General features: G+C 41.1%; 1 protein-coding gene across 1 annotated transcript in view; it reads right to left on the bottom strand.

Annotated features, from left to right (window-relative positions):
• ABCC1 (ATP binding cassette subfamily C member 1 (ABCC1 blood group)) overlaps window positions 1-23,283 on the bottom strand; it is a 48,123-nt gene extending 24,840 nt beyond the window's left edge. The window contains exons 1-12 of the mRNA XM_071570752.1: window positions 23,176-23,283; window positions 10,431-10,607; window positions 9,871-9,996; window positions 9,136-9,273; window positions 7,985-8,110; window positions 6,250-6,311; window positions 5,166-5,297; window positions 4,043-4,270; window positions 3,209-3,386; window positions 2,385-2,546; window positions 1,649-1,741; window positions 239-442 (exon numbers count right to left, since the gene is read on the bottom strand). Of these exons, the coding sequence (XP_071426853.1) occupies window positions 239-442; window positions 1,649-1,741; window positions 2,385-2,546; window positions 3,209-3,386; window positions 4,043-4,270; window positions 5,166-5,297; window positions 6,250-6,311; window positions 7,985-8,110; window positions 9,136-9,273; window positions 9,871-9,996; window positions 10,431-10,607; window positions 23,176-23,223 (1,674 nt within the window). The 5' untranslated portion in view covers window positions 23,224-23,283. The remainder of the gene's footprint in view (window positions 1-238; window positions 443-1,648; window positions 1,742-2,384; window positions 2,547-3,208; window positions 3,387-4,042; window positions 4,271-5,165; window positions 5,298-6,249; window positions 6,312-7,984; window positions 8,111-9,135; window positions 9,274-9,870; window positions 9,997-10,430; window positions 10,608-23,175) is intronic.
• Window positions 23,284-23,815: the final 532 nt, after the last annotated feature.

Below are 23,815 nucleotides of genomic sequence, written 5' to 3'. Positions count from 1 at the left end.
CAAATACTTTGGCCATTAACTTCCAGAATACATCAACTCAGATGTTACTGAGTTTCAAAGCAAACAGTGGTGCTTTATCATAGAGAAGTAAAGCCCTAAGTGTTCAGTGTCCCACCACTTCAGAGGGCAATCTGACTCTTCCACTCATTAAAACACAAAACCAAAATAAGTGCTCAAGCAATGCCTTGTGAAGCACCATCCCAAAAGGAGAGAAGACTTCTAGATTTGTTTCACTTACCAAAAAGGGCGCACAAACCCAAGTAAAGGTTGCCATTGCAGCAAGGTAAGCAGATTTTTTTAGGACTTTGAGTTCTTTCTGTCTGATCTCTAATACCTTCTCTCTGAAGGCTAATTCCCAAGCATAAAGTTTCAGAACTTTAATCCCATTGAGAATTTCATTCATCAGCTTAATTCTGTTGTCTTTGCTCTTCATTTGAGCCACCTAAAAAAACATTGCAAAAAATAATTAACAGAGCACAATACTTGGCAGAGCCTCAAAGTTCTGAGCTTTGTATTTTGCAATGGCAAATTTACCTCATTATCATCAAAAGCTTACTAGCTTCCCAAGCAGGAAATCTGAGATACTATCTGAACAAACAAATATGCAGAATTAACAAGACGTTTTAAACCAATTAAAAGAATGCTTCATGCAGCTGAAAATCCAAACCAAGATGAAAACAGTTGTGGCACTAGTTCAAGTGTGATTAACCCTGCATCAGGGAGCCTTGGGACTCAGTTCCTCCAAGGTACAATATACAGCTAAAAAATAAGCCACTACAACCATCGAGCATCAGTGATGTGCAGCTTGTGTCTAACCTTAGACCAAACTTGATTCTGCTTCATCTTCAGCACTACCAGTGACTTCCTGATGGAGCACTAAGGCAGAAAGCTTTCCATTCAGCCAGAAGACACCAGTCCATTTGTGATATGTTTCAGAGTTTTATCTTCATAAAGTATTTTAAAAGCCCAAAGGATGTTGTGACTCAGCACTGGGCAGCCAGCAGACTGCACTGGTACAGCTATCCCAGACAGCTGCCCCCAGTGACAGCGTGGCTGTCACAGGCCGCATGTCCCTGCTTCTCCCATGCAGGAACCAAATGCTGGGGTATGTGTTGATGAACATCTGGAGCTGAAAGGTTTCACTTAAACATTAACAATCTCCACTGACATTCAGGAAATTCAGTTAGTAGTGAGGTCACCAGAAAGCACATGCTGGGGCTGTTGGAAGTAGTTTTTGCAACAGAAAACTTTAGCACTGCAACCACCATCCTGGAAATATGAATATTTCTTTCACTCAGGTTCGTTAGGTAGCCGGTAGTTTACATTTACACTTTAGTTCTGAGGCAGCAAGTTAAAAACTGAACTAATTCCAATTCAATGGCCATCTCATGAAGCTGGCTGAAGTGCTACCTTGGTCTTCACAATTGCAGAATGTAGATCATTATGTACAGATACACTGCAAAGCTGAAAAGCACAAGTTTTTTTTATTCTGCATACATAACATCTCTGACCTTTCTTTCCCTTACCTTTTGTTAAGAGATAAACAGAGGGATGGGGGAAAAAAATAAAAGTACAAACCTCAAGGAACAAGTCAAAGAACAGAACATGTTTCATACAAGCACTTTGTCACATATATAAAGGTTCTAACCTGATAGGTTTTTGTCTTCATTGCCATCACAGCATTTATTGGGACCAGAAGGATCATGACAGCCACACCTGCCAGCACTGAAGGACCTAAATTCTGAAAAGTACTTAATTGTAAACACACATTCAAATTCCTTTTTTAAAATCTTGACTCAAAGCACTGCACATGCTAGAGAAAAGCATTCTGAAATAGGTTTCCAACCTCTTCTTCCCTTTTTGAGAACAGCTTGAGGGAAGAAAAGGAGGATCAATTAGGAGCTTAGGTTAATGATTATATGCTTTGATTTTTGAATATACATACAGAGACCTCATGCATGCAGAGGTACATACAGATCAATCTCTAAATATATAACTCTATGCACACATGCAATGATCTTTTAATATTTTCCAGTTTTTGCTGGTTCGTCTATTCTTCTGAAGTAGAGACCCATGAAGAGTCAGCCTGGTGGCTGTCTGGACTAGAAATATCAAACACCTCACACTGAGACTCTTATTGACCACATTTAAATCAAAGTGACAAGTGAGATACTGTAAGTATTGCAGTCCCCCAAAAGCTCCTATTTGCAGCCCTCCCACATGCCTTTCTTCTTGATAGCAGTGACAAAAGCAGTTCTGAATGGCTTCCAAATAAACAGCATTTTCCCCACACTTCTGTAAACCCTCCAGTGGTCTGTAGCCATAGAATCATAGGAAGGAACACACTGCCAAAGTCAAAACAGGAAACAACACACAATACTCACCTGCCACAGTAAGTATAGTGCTAATATCACCTGGAGAGGGGCAGACCAAATCATATTTATATAGGTAGCCAAGTCCATGAACCTCTGAGCATCCACAGACATTAGATTCACAATCTCACCCACAGTAGAAGTCTTTCTGGCAGAGTTTGTGATAACAAGTGCCTAAGTGCAGATAAAAATAAAAAACAATTAAGACAACATGAAGGCTTACTTACTTACATGCATTTTCTCCACAGAATTCAATTGCTTTACAGAGATTCTTCTTTAAAATTACAAGCAACTACATTCCTGCTTCATATTCTGTCTACCCTGTACATCTTGGAAAAAGCAAATAGCTAACCTAAGATTAAGCTAACAGAGAATTAAAGTCAATAAGCCATCTTTGGGGGATATCATTTTGTTTACTGTTATTGTTTCAGTGTAAGAAATGGAATCTTAATTTCCTGTGACACATTTTTCTCACACACAGCTATCAGTCCACAGCTTTCTAAAATGTTCCAGCTTATTCTAAGATGAGGTGGCACTGCTGCTGAGTCCAAAATGAAGCTGTAAATGCAGATGCATCTTAATTTCTGCACAAACTGAATCATTACACACCCCTAGTCTAAATGAGACAAGGTTTCCTGTTTGGCAGTGGGAAGAAGCAAGTTAACTAGTAAATTAGAAGACTGCCCTAGCTTACAGGCTTTTATTTATAAATCAGATACCCTCTTATTTCTATTAAGAGTCAGGAATCGGCATACCAGAGTCTCCCAATCACTCAGACTCAAGGGATGCATTCTCACAGTCACAGACAGCTACTGTATATTGAAAGAAACACCTACCTTTCGATAAATTACACCAACAATAGCTGTTTTGAGCCTCATTCCAGTTACAAAGCAAATGTGAAAATACTGGTGAAGAATCAGCGTCTGAAGACAGGCACAAACAAACAGCAGCACTGTATAGAAGTAGCCTTGCCAGTTTGGGGCAGCTTTGTTATTTACAAAGTTGAGCAGCAATCTGTGGAGAGAGAAATTAGTTCTATTGATGGATTCAAAACAAAATCAAATGTCAAGGTCACAACCTTAGATTATTCCAATCATTGTATAGGTCATGCAAGCACCTGAAGTACTAAACTTAGATAAAACACTTAAGCAAACTTGTTAGAAACTGGAGATCCTTTTCTATGAGCACACATCACTCCCTCCTCGGTGTACTAATTTGAAACAAAGTATCACATAGCTTACATGTGTAGCATTCTCTTGGAGCTACACTAAGAAGTCTCATCTTCCCTCCAGCTAAAATACAACCACTTACAGTTGCTTTACTTCTTACTTAAAGCAATACAACTCCTCCCAGCACCTGAGCTCTGTGGCTTCACATACCATGATGTGTAGTCCCAAAACAATTACAGGTTAGAACTGAATAAACTCTCCTGCTACTATTGATTATGTTCTTGCTTGGCCTTCCTAGTGTTGAAAAGGAGCATATAAACTCAAACATTTATTGAATGATGACGTAATTTGAAAACCAGTGGACCCAAACATCCTTGTCCATGGTCTCTCACTTGCATGACATCTCTTCCTTATTTAACCAGCTGAAGGCAAAGCAGCTTGAGGAATGAAATACCAATGTTCGCATTCTTTTAATACAATAATAAAGTATATGGGTCTTACTCCAGAATTTCTGGGCCTGCAAACATCAAGAGATCATGCGCAGCTTTAAACAGGAAGCTCATGAGAAAATATGGTCCAAAGGTTTTATATAACACCTTGAATAAAGATGCTTCAGAGCTCTTCTGAGATGGTTTTATAATCAAAGCTTCAGCCTCTTCTGTCACATCACCATTTGAGTCGCTTGACTTTTGCTGCTTTTTTGGCGCATATAACATGTTTAATGGTTGCCTGAAATAAGAGTAGGTATAGAATGTAGCCTTTATTCAAGCATAAAGCCAGCAGACAAAATGCACACTATACAAATGAGATGTTTATGACTCTTAATAGTTTAAAACTGGAATTTACTGTCCAACATTTTTAATCATACAACCATAACTAAATGAACTGGCTATTCAGAAATGGTTTTCTTTGCTTGGATGAGTAACATCCCCGTCGAACCTCTCCTATGCTGAACTTTTTTACCACAAGAGACAAAGAACTGCTGTCAGACTGATGCCAAGGCATCCCCAATGGACAAATTCTTTTTACACATCTGGCTTATGCCAAACTATAGACTCCAGACTTATGAGGACAAGCTGTATATAAAAACACACCGTGTCAGCAAGCATGCAATTTTCCTTCAATGAAAAGGTACTTCTATTTGCTGCAGTAAAGGATGATGAAAGCAGGATGGAGACTGCAAGCACGCAGTCTTTCTAATTTTAGTCATCTGGCTTAGATGCTCAGACTCCCTATATAGTCAAAGGAAAGTAATAAGCTTCTCACTTTTACACCCTGGACTACCCTCCTGAGGCTTTGGCAACTACAGAGGGAGCCCAAGCGCCCTAATTACAAGACTGAAGTTGCTCTCTCCCCAGGATGAAAAACACACATCAAAAGTCACAGTAATAAGTTTTGGATCATGAAAGACTAAGGGAAAGTTGATGCAGCTCTTCATTAAGAAGAAACACAACAACCTACTTGGTTCCAGTTCTGTGTGCACTTAAGCACAAATACAGGCTGCCACATGGGCCTTACAAAACCAGGTTTGGTGAAAAATGGCAAATACCTCTAAGACTGACAAACCTGAGCTTTTAAACTTCTGTATCTTGGGAGAACTGAGAACAAGGATAACTCAACCTACCTCTTGGTCTTTGACCACTCTTTTGCCCAGTTTCGAGCCAAACCTGGCACTATTTCCTCTGATTTGTCATCCTTATTTAATGACCACAAATCCTTGGCTTCCAAGGGACTCCGATAACCCCGAATCATCAACCTGAGTTAGGAAGAATCAGCAACATAAATTTAAGAACACTAGAGATGTGTGTGTATACATATACACATTAGAGATGTGTGTACATACACACATGGGCCATAACACAGTGGTCTTTGCACCCAACCCCAAAACAGAGTGGGCTCTTCTCAAAAATTGGTACCTGTAGTGACACAGGTCCAGGTTCTAAAATACACATCCTCCTGTCTTTACTGTGAGAATTAAGACACCAAAACACCCAGGGATCCAGGAGATGCCACTGCATTCAAATTTCAGGGAAAATAAAAGAAAGGATGAAGTGATCTCATTTGAAAATCAGCCAGGCAATTATTACTCCCACGTCAACCAAGTTTCAAAATCTTTATTAGCCTTTAATTTCACAAAGCAACTCCTTTGATCTGACTTTCTGTTGGAACTCTGGCCAATTATCAACCACAACTATACCCCAATGTTATTTTACATGTTTCTGTGTTTTAACTCACACAGCATAACTAAAACTAAATTAATGGGAATAAAAACCTCCTAGGCAAAAAGAGGTAACAGTTTTGAATGCCATAGTTTCTAAATACAGCAGATAATTTTTACCTTCATGTATTTCCCAAAGAAATTTTTTTATTCTATTCTTTCAACAAACATATTAAAATAACATCAAGATCATGGGTTTGATCCCTGAATGGGCCGTTTATGTAAGAGTTGGACTTGATGACCCTTCCAACTCAGTATTTTGTGATTCTGGAAATACTGCCAACATTTTAAATTACAAAGACTCTACAAAGAAAGTTAAAAAATATCAAATTTGGGGGGAAAAATTAATATCAATTTAATCTATCTACTAAACAACCAACCAAAACAACCAAAATTATGATTGAAGATTATTGCTAATTTAACTCTGAAAGCAGGATCCCAAAGTGCCATCTAACTTGAACTGGTGCTTTATGCAAGATCTTGATCTTACCCAGTGATCCACCAGAATGTGATTCTGGAGAGGAAAGAAGCACTGAACTCTGGACATGGATTCTAAAGGGGAGAAAAAGAAATTAATCCTCATACAAAGTGACTGATACAGGGCCAAATGAAACAAGCAAAGCAGAAAACAAGCTTTTGAAATTCCTTTTGTATGCAGTATTTTTGTCACATTACTAACATTTGCCATTTAAAAGTTTAAAATATGTTGGATTACTTAAATAATACTATTTTTGATAAAAGCAAATAGTTATCACACAAAGAACTATTAATCATACTGACTTATGTCAGGTAGAATGAAAACAGCAAGTTGTAACAAGTCTGGATTTACGTAACATAAACAAGAGAGAAAACACATTGTTTGACCTCTATATACATCAGTATCTACATCTGAGAAATTTCACCCCTAATTTTCTAACTTAACTAAACATATACTAAGATTTTACTGAAGGCCTAGAAACATTTCTGGTTTGGAAATGCTTGGCAGAAGGGAATAAAGAAGAATTTAAGGCTGACTAACATGACTTCTTTGGTCTTTTCCCCATAAACAGACATGCCACTCATAAAAAGAGAAAGTTAAAATGTGAAGTCTGCCCCACTTCCTAAAGACACTCCTAGAAATACCCAGAACAGAAAAACAAACAACTGTGGTCCCAAAGCACCTTGTAATTATTATAAACATGATCAAAGCAGAAAAGGAGGTTTCCATAAATCCACAGTATCCTGTTGAGTATATTTAATCCCTGAATGAGATGAAAAGAACCCACAGAGGTGCCAAAGACTCAGCAGTTTGCTCTTCCCTCCAGGCATCCACACACAGACTGTCTGCTGTGGCAATGCAGGGCACCACTGGCACCCTGGATACTGATGGAGAAGGTAACTGTGGAATTCAGTAACTGGCTATGGACCCTTCTCACAGTTACAAAAGCAACATTTATTTCCCCCATCACACATTTCACACCTTCCTCCATCAGTCAGTGTTATCTGACAGCCATTAAACCAGATTCTGTACAATACACCTTGTACAGAAAAAAACCCCAAACTATAGAACTAGAGTTTCTAAACTTGGCAAACTCGAGGCAGTGACAAGAGTCACTCCACTGTGACTCACAACATCTGGCCCAGAGGTGAGCAAGAATAACCCAGCATCCCCTGGGTCACTTTGGATCCATGTCATATAGCCAGCACATGTAATTAAGAACACATGCAAAAAAAGGTCCTGTCTAGGTAAAATTAAATTTCTACATCCAAACCACCCTCTAACATTACCCACTCTTGCCATCGAGGTGGATACATTTTTGCTTGATGCAAGAGAGATAAAGATGGAAATCAAACACATCTATCCAGACTAAAAAGCTTTCCAGGTCTAGATTCTTCCCCACCTTCAAAGAAAGGGAATCCACATCCCTGTGAGTTACTGCCTACTGAACACAGCAGATGACTGGGAGCACAGCACTACAAATCACTATTTCCCACCGACTGCCAGAAGCACCACTGATTATAAACACATATGACTTATCTTCAGAAATGTGTGAAATTATTTTTGTGCTTTTTCTTACACACAGCCCTCCCTCTCCCCCCATTTTTGTATGTTATGGGCATCATCTTTTTCATCACCAACTAAAAAGCAGAATTTGAATTATCTGACATCTGGGAGACTGGCCCTATAACTCCTTGCACAGAATATTGCACATATGACACTGACCACTCAGCACAGACTTACTTACAGGATCATTTGTGGTTTCAGAAAACAAAGGTGGTTGTTCTGGAAAACAACACAGGATAAGCTCTGTAAATATCAGGACAAAGTAAATGCAGAAGGTGACATAACGAAATGCATCCACTTCAGCACCCTGCAAAGGAAGGTAATAATCCAGTTAGAAGGCTTGAGGAATTGATTTAAAGTAACGTGACTGTTAAACAGAAAACCACTCCTAACTGTAAGTTCTGTAAACTAAGTAAGTGCTACACTATCCACCACCATGCAAATTAAGGTCAATGTCTATTTTGGTAAAGGGGATGTGAAAGATACCATTTATTTTTATTCAGTCACTACCATAAACACACAAACATGAACTTCTTTCTTTAGAGGAGCAAGGCATTTATGCACTGGGCAGCAAGCGGTATTCAAAGCAAATTTTTTAATTAGTGTGCACACAGAAGGGAAGAATTAGAGAATTTAGATTACACTTTGTTCCACTGTGCTCAAACTCAGAGGTTCTTCCCATTTTTTGACCAAGACTGATACACGTAAGCCACAGAAATCAAAGCACAGGGACAGATGGACACACACCTCTCAGCAAAATCCCACTCCCAACAGCTGAAGACAAAAGTTGGTTGAAAGTTCTCAAAATTCACAATACGGCTTAAAGGTTTCAAGAAATAAAAGTGATTTGCCATTTTCAGGCAGCTTCCCAATTAGTCTGATATTTGAGGTGGCCCTACTATGAGACATAAAAATATTTCACTTGTACACTTTCACCTTGTCCCAGCAGGTGAGACCACACCAGCATCGAACAAAGTGTTTCAGGAAATCCACTGCATAATCAACAGGAAGATGACGCAAACTCCCCATGAAAGCAGCTTCATATCAAAGATTATACACTTTCAGTGTACTCAAGCAGACACATCCGCTTTCCCCAACAGCCAGCAGAATTCTCCTGGCAACTGTTGCTACAGTTAAAATCCCTATGAATTTCACTAGCAGTTCAAATCAGGAGCCAATAAGTCTTGCTTGTTTTGTTGTTATAAGCCAAGGAATGAGGGTACATGGAATGAATGATTAACAGACTTGACTGGCATAATTAGCAACTGCAACTACTCTATTACTGAAGCATTTCCAATTACTTTCAACTGAATGAGGCTAAAAATCACTTACCATATTTAAGGCATGTTTTATTTTGGATATCAAAACAACTGTGGCACATAACAGTGAGATGAACCAGAAAACAGTCATTACACCTGAAGACTGGACTCCTTTTATTCTTTCATATTGTATTAAAAATGTGGCAAGCAACTGAGGACAAATAAGATAAAAATATATGCACAAGTTTTAGGTTTCATAACATGTTATGCACATATTAAAGGTACTTTGCTGAAGTGTGTTTATTTAACATTTCTAATCTCCCAGACATTCCAACACCCAGAACTTTTAAGTGTAATTCAAAAATACATTTAAATAGGAAATTCCCTGTATCAGTAAAGATGAGGAGTGGACAAAAAAAAAGAGAAAAAGAATATGTATTAGAAATAAATGATCACAGACACAGAAGTACTGTTAAAAGCTGGCAGTCCTTATTTCTTTACTTTTCTGCTTCTACACAAATCAACATGGAATTATGGTAACACTAAATCTTTCCCAAGTATTCCCTGACTAGCTGCTGGTAAAATAAAGATTTCTTTCCATACAAACCACAAGGCCAAGCAACACTGACCAAGTATTACTCTACTTCTGCACATCTCCCTTGGCTGAGATAACATGCATTTTTAATCAGCCTGACAAAAGTTTGCCAATTGCATTGTTAAATGACCACAAAGTACCAATATGCATAATACCAACATAATGTTACTGCTTAAGGTTTTGCATCAACAGTGGCCATGCAGAAGAACTTACCATTGTTATACCCAATACTGTAGGGCTAATGAGAAAAAACGGAGCTCGAAAAATATTTTGACTTCTTTCCCAGAAAGAGTAGAAAAGGTCTGCCCAGCAGACTATCCACAGTATTAAGCCCAAAGCCTGGAATACAAAAGTGTCTTTAATACATCAGTCCACACAGATAATGCAGCACAACATACAGATGAACACCAGGTGTTTTATGTTGTAGGAGTTAAAACAGATCATATCCTTTGGGCAATTCTACAACATGCACAAAAGAAGAGCAATTCAGCCTTGAAACTGAGCTGCCTTAACATAGTCTTCTCCAACTGGTTTTACAAAGGATTTGCATGTTTGTTGCTATGCCAGAGTAAATTTCAAAAAGCCTGATAAAAGGGCAACGGAAGCACGTAAGGCTTGGAAATCAAACACAAGTAGAACAACTAAGTTACAGCTGAAGTGTGCACACAGGTCAGGATTGGTGCTCAACAAAAATACTGTGCTAAAACAGGGCTGAAAATAGATTCAAACTTCCAGACAAGCTTAATAAGTTCTGATTTTACAAAATCCCATACCGTTTTGGCTTTATTAAGGTTTGACATCTGTATGTATCCCCTGTCATGACGGCGGAGGTACAGGAAGTACACAGGGAAGCAAAGCCACAGGTAAGCGCAAGGGATCCAGACCAGCACTGTGTTCTGAAAGCATGGGGTGAAGTCTGGATCTTCTGTGTGCCATGTCAGATTCCAATCCTGGGGCAAGAAAACAGGCTGAGTTAAACAAAAAGCAAACAATGAACTTCAGAATTTAAAAGTCAGAAATAGCCACTATAAGCCTTATTCTTTATCTCTCGTGCATTTATTTATACTTGTATTAAATTTGCTCCATTCTGTATCTAATTTTATTGCACTTTTTGTAGCTCAGAAGTTCCAAAGCTTCACAAGATGGTAAGTGTCACTTTTGCTGGTTATACACAGCTACCATAACATACAGCTCACCCAAGTTTAATAGGAATCTTCAGCAGTACTTATCAGAATCTTTAAGAGTATTAATCAGGAATTTTCACATTATCTTTGCAATTAAAAAAAAAAGACAGTGCTATCTCTCACTATAACCACTGTGAATGTATGTGTGTGCATAAACAGCCAGATACTCTGCATTCCCAAATTTTCCACGTGAAAACATTATCTGGCACACAGTAAAAGTGAAGAGCACAAGACAGTATCACATCAGTATTTGTAGACTCACACCCCCCAGGCTGTCTGCAGCAAACCCAGCTGAGAATTCACAGCAAGGAATAGAAGTAAGTCAAAGGCTCACCCTCGCAGCCCATTTCCTATTCAACAATAACAATGTAAATCAATATAATTCAATGTTTACCTATTTCTCTCAACACAATTGTCAAAATCAAGATAAACCACCACAGAATCAAATCAAAATTGACACAGTAATAAAATGCGGTCACCATTTCCATTACTGGTACAAGGACTATTTACAATGACAGACTATTTAACAAAATGATCTTTCACACTGTATTTATGATTGCTCTGAGTTAGGAAAACCTCTTGCAGAAAGTTTTACCCTAAAATTACTGACTTTGCTGAAAAATTTTTGAAAGTGACACTTCCTCTCAAGTGCTGTAAATTTTTGACTGTCCAACAGAATAATGGAATACAGAAATATTGCTGCTGCTGCAGCACTAGTGGACAGCTGAAACACCACTCTCAGCCTCTGTTTAAAAGCCACACAGCCAAGAGCAGCAGTCCTGTGCCTAAAGGCTTGTTAACTATAGTCTCATTTTCAGTGGCAAAGCATTTTTTCAGACAGTTGTACAGATCACACTACTCAAAATACCAGTATCTCTACTGGGACACAATGACAGTCAGCAATCTTTCTCCTCTATAAAAGCCTGAGCTGGTCACAGAAATGAGTATCATTATCCACATTTTATAGATGAGGAAACAGAACCAAAAGGAGCTGCAGTGCCTGTCACCTCTATTCCAACATCAAAGCTGAAAACACATCCCACTGCTCAGAATCACCACACTTTGATCTTTGTTTGTCCCCATCTTCCACTGATTAAACAGTTTCAAACACAATTACAAACATAACATAGATCTAAAGAGAAATGGAAGATACATTTTCCTTTCCCATTTCCCTTGATTTCTGTCAGAATCTAAGACTTCTTTCCTCATTAGATACAACAGATTGTGCACACAGGACACTGAGCTGTTATTTTTCTCCTCTAATTCCACAGTGTTCTAAAAATTCTTCCCACTTCCTATCATGTTTAATTTTTCAGTTTTCAGAAAAAGAAAATCTCTGAACTTACTTCAGCTAATTCAAGGGAACTAACACTGGTAGAGCATATGAATGCCCAATTATGTTTTCATGTATCTGCAGAGGGGTCACATAAGCTGTTCATGACCAGGCAGTGGCTGCGAGACACTGTGGACAACCCACACGGTTATTAAGTTTCCTGACTTGCATAACTCATCAGAAACTTCAGCTGAGTCATCCTTACATTTAGCCACCACACAAATGGTTTTGGCTTTCTAAGTCCCAGCTGCTCCACTACAGCACAACAGCCAAGAAAAAGTCTCATGACTCTGCAGAACAGTTTACAATTCACAAATTAAGACAGTTTTAAGATTATACAAGTAAATCAACAGGATGTAATCAGCTTTGCAACAAACAAGCAAGAGCATTTTACTGAGTAAACTTTTGGACATCTACACTCTGCTTAAGAAAGTTACTAACTCCTTTTGCAGTGTTTGTAAACGCTTGCTATAAAATGAATCAGGCAAATACCAGAAAGGTCAGAGCAGGTAATGCACATGTCACTGCCACGTGGAGAAACAAAAGCAACACATGCTGTATGTATGACTGCTACACATACTGGCTGCAGGATATGCTAAAAGCACGTGCAACCTTTCATTTGACTTTCGTATTTGCAAGTTATCTGGCGGTGTTTGTTTCTGCTTAAAAGGCAAGAAAGTACAATTCAATGGTACTTCAGGGTTCAGAACAGAAAGATGGGACAAATGAGCAGTCTGGGCTAAGTCTGTCTGCTAGAATTTAATGGCTACCACAACATTAGTGCATCCTCTTTCAAACTTTTTTCCAAGATTTGATTCAGAGGCTGTTGCTATCAAGTAGGAGCACACTTAGCTTAAAAACCTCTTTTCTTCTCTGTACAAGAGAAATGGCAACACACAGGTGAGATGCAGAAGCCCCTTCCACTTTACATTCATTTCAGGTGAAAAAGGCAGGGAATGCACGATGAGAGAGGCACAGCAGTATTTTTCCTGCTGTTTCCCCAGGTGCAATTCCCTCAGGTTGTGTCTACACAAGGCAGCAGCAGAGACAGGAATGGGGCTGTAGACCCAACACTCATTGCTGAGCAATGTTCTCTCAAGATTCCTTTCACTCAGGTCCACACAAACTGAGCTGCATATTGACCTGCAGACTGTGCAGCCACCTCTGGAGCACATCTCCCAGTTAACACGTGTCCAACAGCCACTGGAGCACATCTCCCAGTAAACACCTGTCCAAAGGGTGCTCAGGCCACACTGGAGTGGCCCAGCAAGCAGGACAGGGGACTGTCAGTATGTCCCATCAGCAGTAGGTTCCCAGTCTGAACTGAGCTGTTGACACTCTCAGTGGACAAAGTCAAAAGGAACTCAATCCATTCCAAAAGATAGGCATAACCCATGATCTGCATAGAGGATACCACAGCTTTCTGAGCTCCAGCTGTAGCTGGAAAACACATCACTCTCATCATGAAACCAACATGCACTCATATTCAAATCAGAAGGTTCAGTTACACAAGTCTAGACTAGTTCTGCCAATAAAAAGTACACACTTGTCCTCTGCTTTATATAAACCTAGTTTTATTTTTTCCATCAAAACCAAAAATTCTTCATGGAACAGTGCAGAAACATTCACTGAAGCAGACCTCTGTACTTAACAGACATCAATTAGCAAATTAATGACGTTTTTGCTGACTGAAGTTTTAGACTCAAACTTTTTACTTGCTATTTTAGCAAGTTCTATTAAAGCACAAAGTTATCACATTTTTCACATCTCAAAGATTAATAATTTTCACTCTGACTAATCAGTTAACCCTTCTGTTTTACAACAAAAGACAGAGATACAACTATCCACTGAGAGCCTACACAAATCAGGAGACTCCTGCCATGAAGGAGGAGGAGAAAAAAAGGAGTTAAGGTCTATAGCCCTTAGATTGTATAATCAGAAAGCAGCCCTTACTTTACGCTGTGACTGCAGGGACCCACTGGAGTTGGTCCAGAATGATCCTTATTCCTTTCCTGGTAGATGTTTGGAGAGAAGAGATCTGCTGTTGGCCTAGTTTTAGTCTAGTCCAGAAGAACAATAACTCAGATCTTAGAGAGTTTCAGCTTGGGTCTTTTTTCCTTTTAGAAATTCCTTGACAATTTTAAAGTTTCCCAGAATAGCAAAAGCATATTTTTAAATTTATCTGACCTATTTCTCAGCTTTCACTTTCATCACCAGCACTGTGGCTGAGAAATACCAGTCTGCAGTTTCTGTGCTCTGTAACGTGGTTTCTCTCACAGCACAAAAAACCTTCCCATCATGTCTGAAGTGAAAACCTCTATCTACAAGAAGGGCACAAAAAATTCTTGGCATTCCGAATCAAGTGGATCTATCACAGGTAAACACCATTTATTTAACAGTGCATAAACTCTAGGTAAATTAAGAACTGTGTTAGTTCCTGTATAAAATTTCAGGAATGGTCAAGATAAAAACATTGGCAGTAGGACTGAAAGACAAAGTTGCAGCACAAAAAGTGAGTTATTCTGTGTGTGCTGAGGGAAAGCAGAGCACAGGGAAGCTGTGTGCCCCCACAAGGCCCAGCCTGAGCAATAACAGTATTTGACACTGGACGTGCAGCCAGGAAAGGCTGTTAAGGGAGCAGCCACTTCTTCTCACATCAATAATCCTACTTGACCCACGGCGCATTTTAAAGTTCTCACTGGCAGAAATGAAGAGACCAGAATTGTTGTGTTTCATGCCTGCTGTGTGTAAGTGTGCTAGAGATGAAGGCTGCCAGCCACACTGTTAAATCCACCTGCATGGACCAGCTGTGACTGAAAAATTACTTAAACATCAAACCACACTGGAATCTTTGTTATCATGGTCAACCCTTCCTCTTTCAAATGGAGTTTGACACATCAGTGTGTTCCCACTACTTCAGTATTACACACTACCTTTGTAAGACCAGGATATGTTTTCCCAATCTTATCTTCCTAATAGTAAAAAATATTTTTCTTTAATGCAATGCTTACATTTCAGTTGAGTGCAAGTAATTAGTACTCTCAGGCACTAACACTGTAATTGCATCTGACAACTTTTCATTATAACAGCATCACCACTTTCCCACTGAAATAGGAAGTCTCACAATCTGGCAGCTCTAGATACCATATTAAGAAATTCCCCAGCGTAGCACCTACAAACCCAGGAGCTGACTCAGCCATTCTGCCTCAGTGTAGGCTCAAAGCTGATGGCCTCATGGCATCTATCTAGGACAGCAAATTTCCTGCCTGCCTCTCCCCAGATCAGAGATTTGGCAGATCTGGCTGAGCCTACAGCCCCAGTCGTTGCATCAGTGGGCAGCAGAAAAGGACCTCTCTCTTTAAGGCTGCTTTAAAGGAACTCTGACCTTGCTTTACAAGTCCCTGATACCTGATACAGCATCTTTGTTCTGTCATTCACATTTTGGAGTCAGACCATGAAACGTGCTGAAGCTCACCACTTATCTGAGACCATATTTAGAATAAAGCCTAAACATGCATAATTATGCACAGTCTTGACCAGTATAACATTTGCTCTGCTGCACTTACTGTTCATGCTACACCACACGCAACAGATATTTGTGCAAGAAAAGTACTCCAGAACCCCCACAAAATCCAGCAAAAACACCCCTTCTGTCTGCTCAGCAATATTCACAGGAACAAGCAGCAGACAGTAACAACATCACTAAACATGGTAAAAAAGGCACAAAATGAGGTATATGACATTCAAACAGCCACCACAAACTTCCTATTTATATGTTCATAAGTCCTTTAAAATACTATGCCTATTATACTGAAATTATTTTGGAAAAAAGTACTACTTGCATTAAAGGATCCAATGGCTCTAGAATCAATTCCACATTAATTAGTGTAATACACACAGACAAACATACTCTTCCCTTTAGCTGACATTTGTTTCTTTTGGCTTTTTTTCTTAATAAACAGACAGTTACTCAAAATGCACAGGCATCTCCTATGACACAATGCAGTTGTTTTTCTAGCACCTGAAGTCAGTGCAGAATGTACAAGTAAAATGGTACCTTTGTGGTGATGCACACAGTGACCTCATGCTGCATCTAAATGGAACTTTCAAGACAATTCCTTTGAAGTCTGTAGTAACTACACGAAATTAATGGTTTCTTGGTTAACTGTAACATCTAAGGGTGTACTCTGCAAATAGGAGGCAGAAGAATTTAAAACACTTGTACAGATTTTACAGAACACTTTTCTAACAGCTATTTCCCATGCTTGATGAAAGAAAGGCAGTAGTCTTTTTTTTTTATTTTTTGAACACACTAAACCAGGATTCTACTAAAATGTAAAAGCCACACAATCAAATACTTGATCTCAATCCCAGATCTCCACAAACTCTTGAAACTACTTCTGTCAGAAGAAATTTTGGAATTATGCCCCTGCACAGAACTATACCACTTACTACAGGCAGCAGAACAAATAAACACAGAGTGAGCCTGACTGCCAATCTGGGAAGAGACTTCAGTACTTCCCTTCATGGTCTCATGTGGGGATATGTGCCCATGTCCCCACGAAGTTCTCAGACCTTTCTTCAGGCCAGTAACAGTCCAATAAGTTTCTGCCTTTTTGTTCTTTTACTGCCACAAAGGTGAAATAAGAAACATTACTGATAATTGCCACACTGGGTTGTAAGAATTAAATTCAGATCTCCAGTCCTCGGAGAGATCACATTCACCCAGAGAAAAACCAGAGTTCAGAGTTTTCTTTATTACTACAGGAGAACCAAGCCTACCATGCAACTTTGCATCTTCTCCTTTTAAGCTGATATTAGTATTGGGAAGGGGGTGATGACCAAACAGTGAGAACACAAACACTTCTCAAAAAAAATCATGAATGGAGCAAAACTCCTGCTATTAAGTAGGAATCTCATTGGTTCAAATAGTAGGAGAAGTCAGGGAAGCAAGGAACAAGTAAATGTTTAGCAAAGTTAAAAAAAATACAGGTCTTCAATTAAGATTTTGACATGCAACTCATAGAAAGAGCCTGAAGTCACTCCTAAGCAAACCCTCCAGCCCAGTCTCCCAAAATACCACCCACAGACTGAGAGCTCAGGTGGGGGAAGAGACCATGCCCCTCCTTCTTCCTTTGTTTCAATGTAGATCTGAAATCTAAGCTTTATTCTTACAGTCTCTTAATGCTGTCACAAGACAAGACTGTTAGAGCAAGAGGTGGAAAGTTAAAAAAGTAATCATCACATAATAAACAGGGGTCTGAAAATCTTTAAATCCTTTATATAAAGAAGATTTAGGGCAGAAAAATATCACTAAGTGTTTCCAGTGGCAGAGAAATGCCCTTAATTTCTCATAATGTTTTCTATTAGAAATGGTTTTAGCAAGGTTAGAAATGGTTCTAGCAATGGTTTAAGTTCTCAAGAGTAATGACTTACATAATGCAGATTTGACTTGTTAACACAGCCAAGAAAAAGACTCTACCTTTCAATAACTGGTCCTGAATTTAAATCAGGTGTCTGTACACCCCTGTCCCAAACCCAAACATCAGTATTTCCTAATGTTTACAAGGAGTTGAGATGCTACATTACAGAAAGCATTGCATTAGTTGAAACAGTGCATATAATGCCAAGAAAAAAGCACGTTTTGCTGTTGTTTCCCTTCAGCCTAAAATAAGAAGGTGGTGCTAACAAATTACCAGAGACAGGAGCACCTGCAGCTGTGGCATTTACAAGAGTTGGTCTTTGTAATCCAAGAAGCTAAAAGCCACTGAAGTACGACTTTTGTCTGTGTGTGTGTGTGTGTCAAAGGAATATACAACAGATTATATCAGCATTTGCAAAACTAAAATGTAGCCTCTCTGTACAGACAGAGCATTTCCGTGCCCTGCCATACCTACCACAAGGCATTTGGCCACGTGACAACAAAATATTTACCATTCAGTTGCAGAACCAAAGGATGTTTTCTACCCTTCGGTAAATTTTTTTCACTGAAATCTGTTACCTAAAAGGGCACAAGAAAAAACGATTCCTGCTCTTATCTTCTTTTCACACCAAAACCAAGGGTTTGCTTAATAATGCAACAGCCTGTGTGTCTTGAGTTCAAATCACTGAGAAGCTTGAACACACCTGGGTAACAATCTTAACAAGGAATTAAGACAACAGCTAAAGTTGGGATAAACTGTATCTGAAGCTACCACAGATGCAAACAGTAAGAAAACAGTAATGCATGGAATTCTGACTCTATTAAAAGTAAGCAAAAGGTCAGTACCCAGCAGTAGGCTTTTTAGAGATGTGACCCAGAATGACTTCAGCACTACCCGGGCTGACCTTCCCTTGGTCCCAGTATAGCACAGTGTTTCAATGCAAAAACTGCATTGTAATTGCAGGAAACAGCAAGAATTATTCAGGCATTTTGATGCTTTTCTTTCTTTATTTAACTTTGCTGAGCAACCTTGAACTGACAGCTGTAGAATGACAGGTCACCTGTTCATAAAATCTCTATCAAGAACAGATTATCAAGCTTAATTTCCCTCTATTTCCCTTACAGTGATCTATTCTGGATCAAGATATATCAATTTCATTTCTAATCTAAGTTTAATTTCCATGCAAATTTGGACTTGCATTCATATGCTCAATAAAAAAATGTCATACAGGTTTAAATGGGAGAAATGAGACAAACAGGCCTCTGGCTTTCATCACCAAAAAACACCACAGTAAAGCCATGTAAATCATGTAATCTGCTGTTAATTGGAATAAAGGCACTGTCTTGTGTGAGGGGTTTTCTGTTTAACACTCTGCTACGGCTCCTCTCTTCCAAACACTGTCCACGTAAGACATTTCTCTGTCAGCAAATACAAGTAGTTTCCTGGCCTGCACACTCTTTAACTGGTCACAAATGCACTCCCCTAAACTGTGAATTCACAGCTTTCATCAAGCACACCCAGTACCCTCTCACAGCACCTCAAACACCCTCCCTAGCTGTGCCACAAAAACACCCAAAAAAGCACTAAAGACATATCTTACAGTGCAAAAAGCTGCAGGGTTCCAAGATACGTGCCAATTTACTGCTTATCTGATGCATGAAAGCACAAGCCACAGATCCTCAGAACATGAAATTGCTCCTTACATAAAAAGTCTGGTTTTCTTTTGGAAGTCTATTTCAGTAAAACTACCAGTGTCCCAGAGACCTCATAAACAATATAAGCACAGCAGCTGTTTATGTCAAACACTTCACAAATGTCAGCTAAGAATATAATGAATTAAAGAATATCAATACTGCTTTTTTCTTAATAAAATTCTATCAAGCTACATTATAGATCTCCCTCACTACATCAACCCAAATACAAAACGTAATGTCTTGGGGCAAACACTCAAGGAAATACATTTATTTAGGCACACAAATGTACCTGAAAACCTCAGAAAGATCTCTAGAAAACAGCAAAGGGAGCAGAGCCCAACCCCTCCAGGCTGATCCCTAGATTTTGTCAGAGGCTCTGCCTCACACTTACTCATTAATTCTTTTTTTCTTCTGTAGTTTGGTTTCACAAGAAGAAATGCTAAACCTAGAATAATGTGTGAATACCATTTCTTTACCACAGGCTCCACAAAACCTTTCTGCACCAACAAGAAAGAAACAGGTCAGGGTTTACACAAGCAGAGATATAGCTTGAATCATTACAGAACCCCAGTTTTCAAACCAGAAAAGATGAAAACTTGCTTTTCTTCTAAAAATCAATGTAATTGCTTCTATTAAATCCTTCTTCAACAACCAAAGCCCAACTAGAAAAATGTGGGAAAAAGTCAACTAAATTCCCACTGAAATAAAGAACTGAGGTTAACTTCTATCTAAATTCACTTTAAAAAACAATGTCTTGTCTTGGCCTGTGAAGGACACAACAGGAGCTTATATAAATATAAGCCATTTATCTGACATTCCCTCAACTATAAGAAAGAACATCAAGGTTTCAGATCTGTATTTCCTATTTTACATAAAGCCCCATTGAGTGTTAGGCTTGAAATATCCGAGTGACATAAAAACTGTTAACTTCTTCTTTTTGCACTTTTAAACGTGAAACAACTTCTCTAAACATCATTCTGTGGAGTTTACAAGCTCTGAAAAACCAAAACCAAAATTTTACTCAGAAGGAAGGAAAACCAGCTGACTATTTCCAAATGTAAAGGCACCGAGAGCACCGACTGCGTGCACACATATCCAGACAGCCAGGTCAGCAGGCCAAAGTGTGCAGTAAGTTCTACATCTGCCTTGACACTTATCCTGCTTACCTGGAAAGACAGTGCTCCTCACCCCACCTCACCTCTGGTATTTTGTGTGCTGGTATTTAAACAAGGTAGACTGCACCCTGACATGAGTGATACTCTGGCCAAAGCTATGGCAGCATTTCAGGTCACAAAGGAGTTTTACAGCTTAAAGGCCCTTAAAGTCACTGAACTGGAAAGCAAGTAGTGCAAAATGTTACCCCAAGTCCACTAGGGTATTTTAAAGCTTTATTGCCATCAACAGCTATCAGTAAATAGTACTTTATTTTACACAGCTGTACCTTTCTCTATAGTATGGATGGGATAGTTACTCTGCGATACTCAGTGATGTCAGAGCAAGCAAGGGTGGAACAGTACCCTTCTAAAAAGGGAGTATGGTTCAAAGGGAGCAAGATGCAGTGAAGTTCTATAAACAAATGTGATTACAGTGAAGTTATTACACTGAGTAGTGGCACAGAGTCAGGTTAAACAGTGAGAAAAGAAAAGAAAAAAAAAGACAAGAGTGAAGGAGAAGATGGCAAACTTTCTTGGGCTGACCTTTCAAACTAAGTATTAAATAAAACCAATCTGTTTAATTCTCAGACAAGAACTTTCAACAATAACATTCCTTGGGTGTGGAAACAAGAAAAATCCCGGCCAGCAAAGCCTAAGAAGATTAGCATACAGTTTTTAAGGGTCCATTAGGTCATTTCAACCACAGTCTCCCCCACAAGTTAAAATGACTTGTCCCAAACTTGGCATTACCTTTGACAGAAAATACATCTTTTCCTTGAAGCTGAGTGTGCCAGAAATGCCTCTGCTTGTCTAGCAAGACCTCAGGACCAACCAAAACAGCCGATGCAGCCACATAGTTGACCACAAGAATGCAGTAACACACCACCAGGTATCCAGGTATCACTTGGCTCTGAGCACAGGAGCACAGCCCACAAGGCAGGAGGGCAACAGCACAACCACAGCGTAGCACAAACACAGGTGGTATCTGGAAGCCCAGTGAAACACTGAATATACACAGGCATTTTCTGAAAATCCTTTACTACTTCAGCTTCAAACAGCAGCAATAATGGAAATGCCAGAAAACAAAGCAGCCAGACTATCCATAAGCACCCGAATTAGCAATACCACCCTCCCCACCACTGGGACTGAGGCAACAACCAAGTGGAAACAGTGTTTCTTTTGAAGACAAGAAAGGTTTTTCCAGGCACATCTAACCCCAACTGGACTGCACAATTGTTCTTTTGAGGATTAGGAAAATTCAGAAATCAAACAACCACACCCAAAGGATTTCAAGCTGGAAGAAATGAAAGGCAAAAGTCCACGTGATTTGGAAACAGATGACAAATCACAAAACATTGGGAACCCACCGGGAACAAATAGTGAAAAAAATGTATGGAGTAGTTAGGACAGACCACAAATGGCAGAAATGGCTGTAGTATACATGAGAACAGTGTTCTCCTAATAAAAGAATCTGCTATCAGAATTGCTGTACAAACTATTTGCTTCCAACATCCTAAGTTCTTGCTTCCACCTGATGTTGCAATTCCACAGCTCAGAGAATGAGCTGGCAGCTCCTCCTCACAACACTACTGTTCTCAAGTCAGTTTTTCCATAAACTAATTCTGAAACATGTATTCTCTAAAGCTCTCATACTGTGAGAGAAAAAAAAATATGTATCATGACAACTCATAATTTAGCCAGTTCTGAGAAACCTGAAAATCAGCCGAAAAGAGATATAAGCACTGTAAAAGAGGGTTAGCAGAATCACTTTTGATCAGCTGGAAAAGTCTAAATGTCTTAGAGTCTTAATGATTTTAAAAATATCTGCTGGGTAATATCTTAATGGTTCTTGAGACAAACAGTACAATAGTATTTCTTGAGATATCTGATTATATTTTACTTTTTAACTAGTAAGACAGCTCATTAGCTCAACCATTTGGCAAATTCCTGATGTCGTTCCTTCCACATCTTACTCTTACCCCCATGTTGCCTACAGCAGCTCTCACTCCACTTCTTTTTCGCTTTAATTAACTCCCAGCTCTCTCGCTCCTCCCTTCCTCCACAAAACCCCCTTCTCCATACAAGCTGTTTCTTCCCAGGATGGGTTTTCAGCACCGTCTTGCTCTCCCAGGTGAGAGCAGCTCCTGTGCCCAGGGCCCCGTGCTCAGCCGAGCCAGACCCATCTGCGGCGATCCCACATCGCTCACCCGTGCACGGCGGGTTTCTGTTCACGTACAGCACCTGCGCTCCCTCCCTCAGGAAACAGCGAAAATGCTACTGTACGGTATCGCTGCCAGCCTGCAGAACGCGGCTGTGGCCTCGCACACGGCTCCGGAGTGACGGCCCCGCCAGACACTGTTACTGTTGTGCCCGCACAGCCCCGAGCACCGCGGCCGGCGGGGCCCGGCCCCGGCCCCTCGGGAGCTCGTTCCAGCCTCCCAGGCGGGCACCCACCATTCAAAGCATTCATTCCGTGCCGGAAGCCCCGCACATGCGGCGCCCCGGGGCCCGCTCTGCGCCCCGGGCGCGGGGACATCACGACCAGGCGGGGATCCGGAGCCGCTGGCCCCGGCCCGGCCCCCCCGCGGCCGCTCCACGCCGAGGTTCATGCCCTGCACGGCGGCACCGCGGGCTCCGCTCCCTCGGAGCCCCCTCGCTCCGCCACCCGGCCCGGCCCGCCCGGCTCCCCGCCATCCCTCCGTGCCCGCGCCGGCACGTCCCGCCGCTCACCCAGAAGGGCTCGGAGGCGTCCGCGCTGCAGAAGCTCTCGAACCCCATGGGGCGCGGCGAGGCGACCGCGGCTCCCACGGCAGCGCGTCCCCGTCCGCAGCTCTCCGTGCCCGGGCGGCGGCGGGGCCGGGCCAGCAGCTCCAGCTGGGGCCGCTGATTGGCTCCGCGTCACGGATGCCGAGCCCGGCGCCGCCGCCCGCGCTGCGCGGCCCCGCCCCGGCCCCACGGGGATCGGCGTGGCTGCGCCCCGGGGACGGCGGTGCCCATCGCCCATCACCCCCGGCCGCGTGGGCAGCGGGCCCAGGAGGCTCGGCCAGAGCCCAACGCGAGCTTTTGTTCAATCTAGACATCCTCCTCGCCCCCGGGGCGGAATCACTGCCCTCGCCGCACCGCCTGCCTGGGGCAGCCCCCCGAGCGGCCTCCCGGGCCCCGCGGCCGCACCGCACCTGCCCGCAAGGCTCGGCCGCAGCCCTCTCCCCGCGGCATCGCTCCGGCCCCCACGTACAGGCACCCCATGTAGCCCCCAGGAGAGGCAGCGCAGTGCCCTGCCGGCCCCGCAGGGCTGAGCCAAGGATCGTCCTCGGGGCAGGCCACAGTGACGGCCCACGTTCAGCTTCAAACAGCTCACTTTTCAACGCCA

This window comes from Pithys albifrons, chromosome 16 (assembly GCF_047495875.1).
Source record: "Pithys albifrons albifrons isolate INPA30051 chromosome 16, PitAlb_v1, whole genome shotgun sequence".
Classification (NCBI taxonomy): Eukaryota; Metazoa; Chordata; class Aves; order Passeriformes; family Thamnophilidae; genus Pithys; species Pithys albifrons.
The sequence above is the reverse complement of the archived record's forward strand: the minus strand, read 5'-3'. Positions and strand labels throughout refer to the sequence as shown.